General features: G+C 37.7%; 1 protein-coding gene across 3 annotated transcripts in view; it reads left to right on the top strand.

Annotated features, from left to right (window-relative positions):
* Window positions 1-13,378, top strand: part of MOXD1 (monooxygenase DBH like 1) — a 52,038-nt gene that overhangs the window by 23,670 nt on the left and 14,990 nt on the right. For all 3 annotated transcript variants that reach the window (NM_204624.2, XM_046938412.1, XM_040696727.1), the window contains exons 5-6: window positions 8,274-8,453; window positions 10,680-10,782. In NM_204624.2, coding sequence (NP_989955.2) covers window positions 8,274-8,453; window positions 10,680-10,782 — 283 coding nt within the window. The remainder of the gene's footprint in view (window positions 1-8,273; window positions 8,454-10,679; window positions 10,783-13,378) is intronic.

Raw genomic sequence — 13,378 nt, forward strand, 5'->3', positions numbered from 1 at the left:
TTCTTCACAGAAATCAGAATTTTGTTCACAGAAAACACGTTTCCCCATGCCTGTGTATTTGTAAAACACAAAGCAGACATGCTGGAAATTCTCACGTGTTCTTTGTTTGATAAAGCTTCTTGTTGCTTCCCAAGAAGGAAGAGAAAAAGTATGATGTTATTAGGGATCAAAGGGAAATTTTTGCAGTTGTACAATAGAATTAAATCTTTTTCCATTGCTAATCTCAAAGAAACAGCTAGACATCGCTGTGTATTAATAGTGATTTCATGAAAAAAGGGAATACCGGCATTACTTACGCTGTTCTAATTATATGTTCATCTGGGATAAAAACAAAGACTTTATAGACTATTCACCTTGGCTTTAGATCTGAAAAGTATTTGGTTACATATTACCTTATTATTATACCGTTTTCCCAAGAAAGTGATGATGTTACTGATTAATTGCCAATTCATTCTGTTTGGTGTGTGTCAGCTTTGCTGAGAGACTGCAGTCGTACTGAATACCGCAACCACTCTGCCCATGTTCCTGTTGCTTGGGAGTGCAATGAATGTATTGCCAGAAAGCATAACTGAATGAAACGTGTTTTTTCTTGACCCAAGCTTTTTATCAGATTGCTCCTCAGGGTTATAATTTTTAACATGTTATCTTAAATCTTCAGACATTCCTCGGGCGGAAACAGTTTTTTAATGAATATTTCTTTTGAGGTATATTTCTTTTGGATTTGGTCTATATTACTGTGTGCCTTTCAGATCTGAACTTCTTGTGAGTGGTAAAGATCCAGGCAATTAATTAGGAATAAGAATTTAGGAATAAACTTAATGGCAGAGAGAACAAGGAGCCCTAAACCCACCCCTAATTCTCATTTTAAAATGCTTTGTTTTTCATGGTTATTGTGTTGTTTGAGTCCTTTCTCCTAATTTGAATATTTAAGTTGTTCTGCATGCTAACTTATAGAAATTCCAGCTGTACAGTGCAATCATTAGCATTTCTTTAATCATGGTAATATGTGAGAATGGCAGGATTTGTGTGAATTGGAAGGTACGCCTCCTTTCCAACTAACAGGAACAGTAACTTTTATCATGAAGGCCTTACTCTCTTCCAGTGAACATTCTGCAGCTTAAAACTGCAGTATGGTAATTAGTTCTTAATGTGGTATACTAATAAAACTTAAATAAGAGCCTTCACTGAACAACGCAGTCACTGAGTAAACAAATCCTTTCTTCTTTACACCAAGAACAGGAAATATCTGTGCTTTGAATAAGATTTTCCATTCATGTGGTAAGGACTTGTTTCTCCACACTGATGGTAGAATTTTTAATGTGTTTTAAACCAGTTAAAACAAAATGCCAACAATATAACTTAAATAAGTAAATAAACAAGTCAGCACTGTTATTTCAATTTTGGATTATATCCTGTATTTGAATCTTGCTTTGGGGAAAAAAAAAAAAAAACACAACACAGGCATATTAAGGACAAATCATGCAAATTTAAATGCATTAACTTGTATGGAACCTCTATTTTTGGTCTGGAAAATTTCCATCCTCCAAGGAAACCTTACCTAATCCCATTAATAAGCTGGGGGTGGGGATGGTTGCTGTTGCCTGTGCTTTTTTCTCGTTTGTATCTCTTCTGTGTTAAAGTATAAGAAGCCAGATATATCAGTAGCAACACTAGTTATATTTTCTTCAGCTTAAAGCTCTGACAATAATTTGAAAGAATATTTTTACATTTGGAGAACAATTCAAGATAAGCAGTAATGCTTGTACATAGATAACTACCAGTGAAACAGGAGCCGTGGCTTTGCTAAGGCTCCTGCAAATCATTCAGCAAAATATACAACTTTTAATGTAAACAGCAGTATTTAAATTCAGATCAAGATGAATTTAAAGGATTTTGTTAGTAATGACTGAATTTAAGATCTGAATTGTACAGTGAGAAAAACAAACAGACCTTTGGCTGCAGATGATAGGGCTGATCTCAGTAAAGGTTAGGAAGCTAGCCCATGCTTGACTGCAGCCTGTTGAGCATTTGAGGTATCTCTTTCAGCCCTAACTGCTCTGTGACATTAAATTAATGCTTTCTGACAGATGGGGTTGGGGGCTGGGAGGGTGGTCCCTGCCTGACCCCAGGATTCCTGAACTTGCGGCTGAAAGTCTGCAGCAGATTAGTGTTGCAGACATGATGCTGGCCTAAACAGGCTTTCCTCCTGACATGAGATAGCTGTTGGGGTTAAAATCTTGGTCTACCCTAGAGTCAAGGACTTAGATTTCTCTCTTAGCTCTAGGGCACATTTCCAGCTCTTGGGCTTTCGCTCAACTCACCTTCAGGATGTGTGCAAGAAGCAATGCTAAGCAGAAAGCAACTAGTGTTTTTTTCTGTCAGAAAATGTGTATTAAAATCAAACCATATTATTATTGAGGTTTTTTGTGGGTTTTCTTCTGAAATACACAGAGTTTTTTTGCCGAAAAAGACTCAACTTTATTGAGCCAAGTATTTCTACTTGTTTGCTTTTCTAAAGAAAAATCTTAAACCTTCAATGAGATTTCTTAGATAAATATTTGTTTTATCCAAGACTGTGTTTTTGGGGAAAAAAAATTGGAAAAAGCTTGATGACATTTTGAGCTTTGAACTTTTCTAAATAGGACAATTACTTAAATATATCTACATGGTATACATTTGTGCAAGAAGTACAAATTCCAGAGTAATCGGTAGAAAGGTGGTAGTTCTTCCCAAGGTTGAAAACAGAAGAGAGCAAAAACCTTGGCCTCTGTTTCAGAATTTCTCTACAGTAAGTTCAGCCAGCACTCAGTTTCAAAACCTTTGAAAACTTTTTGGGCTGAGTTTAATCAAGGACATGGCAAACTCAATAAAATAACCAACCACAGACTAGAAACAATCTTAGATATAACAGTGCCAGGACAAAATCTTGTGTCAAATTTTTATTCTCAGCTTTCAGATGATAGAAAAATGTTTTTCCTCTGTGTTGCCAGAGGCTACGTACACACAGTGTTATATAAGGCTAAGGCAGTCATTTACAGTGGCAATATGCCATGCCATAGTAGAGGTGGCAGTAGGATGCTTGCTTGGTGCTTTATAATGTTCTCCAGGGGGAACATGAAGTCTTAGTATCTTGATAGTTGTATTGCTGAAGTCAGTTTGCTGAAGACTCTGGGCTGAAGTGCGTCTGCTTTTTTTTCTCTCTCATTTTCAGTATCTCAGGTTAAGTTGAGAATTGCATACCTTTTAATTTGTTGCACATTTCCTGGCATGGTTTTGACCACTGCTGAACAGCTAATGCTCGGATATGGTTGAGGCAACTCTATCACCAATAGAGAGTTTAGCTGTATGAATATATGAACATGGCATGACAGGTAGATTCAAAGATAAGGATTGTCTGTGGTTGGTATTTTTTTTGTGTGTACATATGGCTAAAGGAGTTTAGAAGTCACCATACGATTATGTAATAGATTAATGGAAGCAGATTTTATTTGAACACTTTGAAATGTAAAACTAAATTGAAGCTAGCTTTTGAGCCTGAAAAAATAAAATTACATTTTTAAATGACATTTCTGTGTAGAATTACCATTGCAGCAAGACCAAAAAACCTGTTGCCATTTTTCATATACAAAAGTAAATTCAGCATTTTGTTTTCTTAAGTTCAGTGAACTGTATTTTGTAATGTGGACACTATGGAGAGACTTTGGAGATAGTTTACTGACTTTCATCATTCACACAAACAGGCATGAAGAACAAACCACAGCTGTAACATCAAAGAAAGCAAAGCAAATAAAAAAGGGGATAAAGAAGAGAATAAGCAAGAAAGACTTCCAGCTTTGTGGAGATATTTTTTTCTTGTAGGGAATCTAACTTAGATTATGCTCTTAGAAATGCTGTTTGCACTTTCATCCTCCTTAATGTGTTTTACATAAGAATCTTGACCCTGCTTATCAGCAGCTTGAGATGCAAGCCTCTATTACGTTAAAATTTTCGCCTGCTTTTTTTTTTTTTTTAAGAAACAAAGATGTGTTGTATGTTCAACTTGTGCACTAGGTAAAAGGATAATAGAGAACAGAGAAGAGAGGAATTAAAAATTGAAGCTGAGTAATGCAGGAATTCTTTGTTCATGTGGTGTAGACATGTTGACTAGAATACGACTTCTGTTAAGTGCACAGTAGGAAACATCTGTATTAACTAATTTAACTTGATAATGAATTGAAAATTTATTATTTTGTATTTTGAAAGTCAGTATTTTGACAAGTGCCAAGGGATACAGTAATTACACAAGGAGCTCCTTAAAACCTCTCGACCTGCCCTATCAGTCGTGCTACTCAAACTCCATAACCATAACCCATAATTTTGGTTGTAAAAGGCATTGTCTTTATTTTGCATGGTATCTCCTTCTTTGGGACTCTGATTTGATGTGGTGGGTGAGTATAGTACATCTGTTGTTTTTTACCTCTGTCAGAGGGAGTCAGGTTTGTTCATGTATGTCAGCATACTCAGAAAGATGTTTCATCCAAGCTTTTAAGAAAGGTAGAAAAGATCTAAAAAGTAAATTGTCATGAATAATAAAAGAGCAGCTTCTTTTTGCAGGTTTCATGAAAAGCAGGGGAGGGTGATTTTGTGGTATCCACTTATTTTTCACAGTTCCAAATGCTTTCAGCAATTGGTGGACACAGGGCTTTTGTTCTCTGAGCCCCTGGCAGTTATGAAATGTCAAGCAGAAAATGCACTTTGCCTGCAGGTGAAGAAGTCACTGAGGTGCCTTGGCAGTAGCACACTATCTCTGCAGGCTTATTCATGGCATGGCAAAGAGATAAACCCTGACAGCTGGTTCTTCCTTGCATTGCAGCTACAATTAAGGCACCACAAATCAACCTCAAAGAATGGAGTAAAATGGGAAAACTAATGTTTTAGATAATTATGTGCATATTCTCTTTAAGTCTTTTCAGATATTTTCCCTCTCTGCCTTGGCTAGCAGGAGGTGAAAATGAAGGGCTGACTTCCATTTTCACTACAACATTCTGAATTGCTCAGGTATTGATGGACGAAAGTGTCATTCAAGTGTCCCCTTATGCTACAAGTGCAAAGTAAGCAAGCCTGTATATAAACAAGGTATCAATAAAAATGAATTCCTTAAACCTGTAGAGTTTATTGACTACTATATAATATACCTACTTTTATCACATTTTTTTCTGTATTTCTCTCTCTGCCCTAATTTGCCATAGTAAGTCACTATTTTTTCATAGCTATCATAAAAGTAGCACTTTTTCCTAAGACAAACGTCCAAGACAGTTATGGTGACTTACAGCATTGGGTCATTATTGTTGTGTCTGGAGACCTGAAAAAGTAATCCTTTGCTTAGTTTTCAGTTCTGTGGTTTGGGGATAAAATACTACCAAAACTCAAAAAAAAATTTCAAATAGTTGGGAACCTTGAATGTGTGCATAAAACAGTACACATTTTATAAATGAATGCCTGTAATTACAGTTTGAGACTGGTACAGACCAGTTCGCATTAGTAATAACCTTGTAGAGATGAGTCCAGCTAATTGTGTTATCATTCCTTGGGGCTGCAAGTACTCTGGAAACAAGGCTACCCTGATCTAGATATTTAATTGTAGATACCTACTCTAGCAGCTGATTTTAAATCTGGGGCTACTTATGTGTGCATTTAAATGCGTTAGTGGTTTGTTAGATTTGGCTTCATGTTTGAGGAACTCTGTCATTGTTCATCTTTGTTTGTAAGGCAGGCCAGAAAACAAGTATTCTGTTTATTGAAAAAAAAAGTGAGATTTGGGAATTTCTTTTCTGCTTGGAGCAAACTAAGCTGTACAGATGCTCTTGTGGAAAGAGAAAGAGGGAGGCAGTTTGAAGAACCTTCTCACACTATAAGCTACAGTGACAAAAGGCTGAGTAAGTAGGGCAGCACTCACCTGGGGTGTAGAAGTGGCATGTTTAAATCCCTGCTCCAGTTAATCACTAGAATAGGGGGTAAGATGAACATTTTAAATGTTATTTTCTGCTGAAGTTATTCCTCTAAGTAACTATAGCTATCAATTCACTGGGTCAGAGAAAGGGAGCTTGACACTACAGCGGGGCTTGCTCACCTTCCTTATCTCATTTTCAGTCAGAAATGATGCTTGTGAGCTTCAGGGAGGTGACCTAAGTGAACAATTTCTACTCATGAGATTTTCCTACATTTTTTTTAAAGATTTTTGACCCACTTCTAGCATTTTCTTTTTTTTTTTTTTCTTTTTTTTTTTCTCTCTCTCTGTATTTGTTGAAAAGGAAAGAGAGAAGCTGGTTCTTCTCTAACCAAGTCATAATAAAAATGATGTAAGGTCCAACTTCGCTGCTGCTTTTCATTATTTCTTGGTGCATCTGAAGAATATGAGATGTCCTACAAGATACACTGGAAAGATGCTCAGGCGTTGTTTGCTTTTTGTTTTTCTTTACTAAAGAAAGCTGAACAAAGCTGTCTTCTGATGTGCTGTTTTTGTTTAGGTATTTGACACTAAGAAATCAATGACAGGATGTGACATTTTCTAATTTTGGTGATGTCCCATTGTTCTGAGAGGAAGCTGGTTTTGAAGTAGCAATTGTAAGCACAGCAGGTGCTGAGATCTGATGGGAAAACTGACTCAACGCCTTTTTAAAAATACTTTTACTTTCATGGAAAAGTAATTCATGGGAATGGTATTGCTAACTGAAATAGGGATTGCTGAAAACAGTACAGAAGATTTCTTGTGAAGCATTTTTGTTTTGCTGTTAGAACAAACCTTTGGTGAGTCAATCCACGTTGGCACCCTTCCATTGACTTCTGAGCACAGTGAGGTGGGTGGTTTGGGGTTGTGCACTTCTTGGAAGACATACGCATACTCAGCAGCAGCTGGACTCCTCAAGTGCATGACTTCAATGGTACTTTGTGGATTTATATCAACAAAGGTGGTCTTGATATGCACTTCTGACTGTCCTTCCTCTTCAGTAATTGCTTTAGTGGTTTGAAGAATATACAGAGATAATTTTTTGTGACAAAATTGTGCTGAAAATGTTTTAATAAGGTAAGAAACTCTACTCTGCTCTTGTACCTGGGATTTGTGTTCAAAATAAAGGGATGCAATTTTAGGATTTATATGTTTTTTTGTTGTTGTTTGTTTGTTTTTGTATTTGTTTCTTTCTTCTTCTCTGCTTAAAATACCTTTGCTTTCCTATCAGTATTAAAATGAAATACTGCACAGGTACCTGCATCTTAAATGTTGCACTGCTAAATTTTACATTTCTTGTGAAAACATTTATAGAAAATGTTCAGCTTACTCAACTTGAAAGTAGACATGACAGACTGGGATGCAGTTCTTGAAAGTAAAACAAGGGAAAAACTCCTTTCATTTTAATATAGTTTTCTATATGCTGATGTTTGGTGTAATATTATCTTTCTGAAAAGCAAAGTAACTTTTTTCAGAAGTATTCATGGTTGCCTCAGGGATGTCATCACTGACAGAGATGATTTAACATCATCCATCCAAAGAGAGCAAGCACTGTTATATCAGAATGAAATTTTGGACTACTCTGAAGTTCAGTGGTCAAATTATACTGGGGGCACCCCTGCGCACCCTAGAACCCTCCAGCTCCTCACTGCCACAAGCAGACTGGAGCACCCAGCCTCTGAGGAATGTCTTAATGAAGTCTATACAACTGAGCAGATTATAAATTCTAAGTTTTCATAGATGTCTAAAAAATTTGAAAGTCCATCTTGAACTGCTGAGGAATGTGGGGTTATACCTCCAGGCTCCCCCTAGATGTACAGAATTAATAGGCAACTCTAGTTCAAAGTGGTGCAAAAGAGGCAGAGATGAGGCTGAAAATCTCTGCACAGTTCTGATACCAACCTGGTTTAGCTGAGCAGACATTCAGCCGGCTTATATCCCAGGCATGCTGGAATGTGGCTAAACGGGGCTGGGTAGGGAGAAAGACAAGTGACAGTACAAGGCTGGGTTGGGAAATGAGGGAAAAGACAGATGGCAATATAGCTTTAATCAGGACACAGGTTTTCCTCTCTGTTCCCCGTTGATGCACTTAAATGAAGGAGTTTTTAATGCCTGGAGTTGGAGAGTGCTGAAGCAGCATCTCAATGTAGCAACAATCTAACTTCAAGCCTTCTCTTTCAATAGAAGTGCACAACGTACTTTGTAGTTCTATCTGTATACCTGTATTGAAACAATAATATCTGAGATATATTTTCTTTCCTTTTCTTTTTCATTCTGCCTTTGACAGGTTGAGCCGTTGATTCAGAAGGACCATGAGAACCTGGTGCATCATATCTTGCTCTATCAGTGCAGCAGCAACTTGAATGACAGTGTACTGGACTACGGGCATGAGTGTTACCACCCCAACATGCCAGACTCCTTTTTCACATGTGAGACGGTCATTTTTGCATGGGCCATTGGAGGAGAGGTAGGACAAATGTCTGTCTAGTGTGCTTCATGAAGTGGGCATTAGGAGGGTGTGTATCATAATGAAGCTTCCTTCTAGTACATTAGTGATTTCTTAAGCTTTTTTTTTAAGGTTTTGCAGTCAATCTCTAAATGCTCCACCACCAAGTCCTCAACTTCTTGTTGGCTTTCTATGTGCTAAATACAATGAACTTCTTGAGTGACAAGATTAAGGTGATGAAAAAAGACTAGACCAAATCTATGCTTTAAGTAAATAAAGATGACTGGGAACATGGAAGTCTGTCACCGTATCATCTTGTCCTATAAGATAAAGGAATACGCTGCTTTCAGCAATGATCAATATCTATTACCTGTGGAGGATGGCAGAATTAAAAGCAGTCTGTTGGTGACTGCATCAAAAGCTTTGCTAGAAAATAGATCTATTTCATTTTGCACCCCATCAGCACCTAGATTATAGTACTGACCCACTGAGGCATAATATTCTGAAATTTCCTTCCCAGACCTAAAAGTCATCATTTCAGTGTAGAAACGATTGTGTATTGCTGCAAAGCTATCACAAGGAGTGCTCTGATTATGGCAACGGGATGTATTCACTGAAAACGTAGTAGATGCCATGTTAACCCAGGCTCTGATTTCAGCTTATTTCACAGGCTAATTTAAACTGCTGTTAATGCTTTCAGCTGACATAAGACAGTACTACTGCCAGATGAAGCATCCCAACCCTTCTTTACCCCCTTGCTTCACTGTTTGCCAGCTCAGACTTGACTTGGGCAAAGTGAGGGACTGAGGAGATGACAATTTCTGGAATCTTCCTTCACTTGCCAGCAGTCCAGAAACCGTTTCTGAGTGCTGCAGTGTGAGGAAGCTGGAGCTGCTACATGTACAAACTGAAAGAAGCTTAGTCCACTATGAGCATTATCTCCGATATACACTTTGTGCATTTTTGCCATCAGCTATGCTTTGACCTAGTACTTTCAACTTTCTTAATCTAAGTGAAATAAAAAATTCATATAAATAAATTATCATTTGACAACTGTTATGGAAGCTTTTGCAAGGATGCTCCTCTTCTTGAAGATCCACAGAGAGCAATCTGGAAGATCTGGGTTACACTCAAGTTTGCTGGAGTACTCAGTGCTTCAGTTTATGCTCATGTAGCACGAAGATCATAATACTTATAACTGTATGCTAAGATTAATTCATGAATGTCCATCAAGAATCAGAAAGTTAGGATCTCAAATTGCATATTAAAATACTATCTGTGTAACATAGAATGGAGCAGATTTATTTCTCATAAAGCGAGTATGGTAAATGAGTTCACCTATAAGATACTGGTGTTCTGTTTTGAATCAGTCATGAGCTTCTGAAACAAATCTCCCCGTTGTCCCCCTCTAACTAAGCTCCTTTGTTTGTAACTTCATCCTTTTTGGGAGGATGAAGTTAAATTTAATGTTCAGGGGTGAACCCAGCAATTCTTGACAAAAAATGGAATTCAGTGCATAGAGGCTGACTGTAGAGATTGTCCAAGGAAAGCAGACTGGGGACAGTAAGTGCAGCACAACCTGTTGCACTGTACAGATCTATTTCTTTCTCACCTTATGGCTCACTAATGTAAATGTTGCCCCAAAGACAGTTTTTATTGTTGAAATCATTTTGCTTAAAATGCAGTGATTTGTACAGGAAAAACAATCGAATTATGAATGACTTCTGTATTCCCTGCAAATTACTGCTTTTGTAAACTAGAAGTATTTAAAACGTAGGCTCACTTTTTCATAAGGATTTTATTGTCAGACTAAATGCTTAATGACGCACTGCTTATACATCTCAAATGGCATTTCCATTTTCCACTCAAGCAATAAGTAAAGAATAAATAATCACAAGATCATAAGATAATGCAGGTTGAAAGGGACTTTGGAGAGCCTCTAGTCCAGGCTCCTACTCGAAGCAGGGTCAGTCATGAGGTCAGACCAGGTTGCTCAGGGCTTTATCCTCTGGCAAGCACAAGAGCTATTAATTTATACTGGCCTAGTTATTTAGTGCATGCTGTATTAATGAATATATTATGCTACAGTGTCACATTCAGAAAGTTTTAAAATAAATGACATTTATAAATTGTATCATTAACATGATTGTGTCATTGCAAAGCAGCAATTGTATTCATATATAAAAAAAAAATAACTCTTAACCATGGGAAAAGTTCTTTAGCTCAATATGCATGTGTTGATTCCAGGGCTTCACCTACCCTCCCCATGTTGGATTATCCATCGGCACAGCAGCTGACCCTCAATTTGTTCTTATGGAGGTGCATTACGACAACCCGACATACACTGAAGGTTTGTACCCTCATGTTCTGTAAAATGAGCAATACTGGAAAATGCACTCATTGCATCACACTGCAAATAGAACAGATGCAAAGCTGAGGCTCATTTTCCCCTTCTTGATATTCTCTGGCTCCCAATGTTTTCCTCATTGCACTAAGAAACATAGCCTGAAGAAAGTGGGGGATTCAGACATACAAAGAATTGTGGACCAGGTGGATACACCTATTATCAAGACATTCTTTGTGTTATCTCTCTCTGTATTCTTTGTGTTTGCTCAGAAATCCAATCAGACTGAGAGACAGCAGCACATCAACCAGACTGCAAGATAGCATCACAGAGAACAAGCCTTTTATAAGCTTTGAAGTATTTTTTAATGCATCTGCCTCAACTGTGGGCAATTTCTGAAAGTAAAATAAAAAGTCAGATTGTTGGCCATTCATTATGTAAAAACAGTGTATCTTAAATTATAAGCTTCTCTTTTATAATGTTATTTTTTAATCTTCACCCTAAAATTTATTTACATCTAGAAGAAACAAAAGGAAGTTTTGTTTTTCCTTCATGAAACTGAGACGCTCAGAAAATCTTCTGAATACTTCAAAGCTGACTTTTGAAAAGTTCAGTAATGTTTTCTGTTTTTATGCAAAATTTTGTTGAGCTTCTATGCCTAAGGATATTCTGATTACTGGAATAGATGAACTGGGTAAAATCCATTGCACAGTGCACCAGTCCTTTACAGCCCCATGCATTTAAATAAAATCTTCTGTGTTGGCTGGGGCATTCTGTCTTACTGCTATTCCCCCTCTTTATGATGTCTGTGAAGAACTATCTTAGAATTGTTTTATTTAATGACAAACTTTCACCCATCAACATGCATATTTGTATGTGATACAGTAAGCTTATTTTGCGTCCCTGTCCCTGGAGACACTCAGGATCAGACTGGAAGGGGCTCTGAGCAACCTAATCTGGCTGTAGACATTGCTGTTCGTTGCAGGGGAGTTGGACTGGATGGTCTTTAAATTGAAATGATTCTATGATTCTATCCTTGGTAGAACATGATTTCCCATCAAATATTACCGGAAAGCTCAACACATCACATGCAGAAAACCTTTTCAAATTGGACTGTGTCCCTAAATTCACCTTTTTATTTTAATCGACTGTGCTGTATGATTTTGTCTGAGCTTAAGTGACACGCACAAAATCTGGGAATTGGGAGTTTTGTTTCCTTTGGAAGCAATGGGTGCAGCTTTGCTGTGTTGAGACAGTCCCAAGTGACTTTTCCCAGGTCTCACTGAAGACCTGGGAAAATTCAGAGATCATTGGCAAAGCAAGGTCTGTGCGATCCAGGTGGTTTCTCTTCTCCCTGGCAAAACACACAGTATGAGATTGTTTCAGGTGAGGGAGAGAGAGAACCCAAGTGCTCTCGCTGCTTGAGTGCGGGTGGGATTCCTGAGTCCTCCCACCCATCCTGCCACCAGGTCACCTTCACCATTGTTTTCCCATTTCAGGGTCTGTGTTTTCCCAGTTTGGGTCTTGCGGTTAAGCCAGCAGCCTCACCTCTGCATGTGGAGCAATGTTTGCCAAAGTGACTCAGATTCATAATCAGTGCTGGCTCCTGGTCAAGCTCAAAAATGTATGAACTCGTTCTAGCTTGGCGGGTTCTGAATGCTTCTTTTTCAGCAACGTCCACTTTTAATTTGAAAGATGACTTCTTTTGAGTCTGTTTATCAAAAACTCTTAGATATCATAAAAATTTCTGACATTTAGATGTTAGCAGGAGGCTTGAGAGGGGACCGCCACGCCACAAAGGAAAAATCCAAGTTGATGAGATTACAGATAGCTTCAGAAAGAGAATGAATACAGATTCCAAAATGAATTAACATTGAGATGTGAGACAGCGTATATTGACTGAAATATCATGATTTATATATTACAGATGGTCTCATAGTTCCCTACTACTCGTAATTGGTTGTGCATAGTGCATAGCATTTGTTCCTTAGTTTTTATGAACTACACTGTCTCAGGTGTTACAGTGACTGGGTAACTGAGAGCCTCCTGTATCCCTCTGTCATTTGCCTATCTTAAAATAGCCTGCTGAATTCGTACTGATGTAAAATTTGGTTTCAACCACTGCTATGCCTGTTACTTTTTTTAGAAGACCAACAGAGGAGGCCTCTTACCTTCTCTGAGATACTTGGCAACGTTTTTGCATGTTTGATTTCAAAGCTGAAATTTGAAAAAAAGCAACAAACAGGAAGGTAACAGATGAGATAACACAAAATTTAGGCTTGTGCAACACAAAGCAGTCTTTGTTTCTGCTTATATCTTGCCTCATAAAAATATCTAGGGCAAGATAAATGATTATAATACCTTAGTGGATGGAGACAACATAAATTCTGAGTAGATACGCAAACAAATGAGTGTGGCCAAACATCCAGATGAATGAAGTAGATTGATACCATTCTCACTCTTAAAGCTCAACCTTCTTATAGCAGGCTTTTGCTCTTTAAGCTACTCGTAATAAAGATAAATTCTTGAGGGGAGGATTGAATTCCAATGCAGTTCTCTTGCCTTCTTTATTCAGTGTGGTAGTATTATATTTAAATTTGTG

Source organism: Gallus gallus, chromosome 3 (assembly GCF_016699485.2).
Source record: "Gallus gallus isolate bGalGal1 chromosome 3, bGalGal1.mat.broiler.GRCg7b, whole genome shotgun sequence".
Classification (NCBI taxonomy): Eukaryota; Metazoa; Chordata; class Aves; order Galliformes; family Phasianidae; genus Gallus; species Gallus gallus.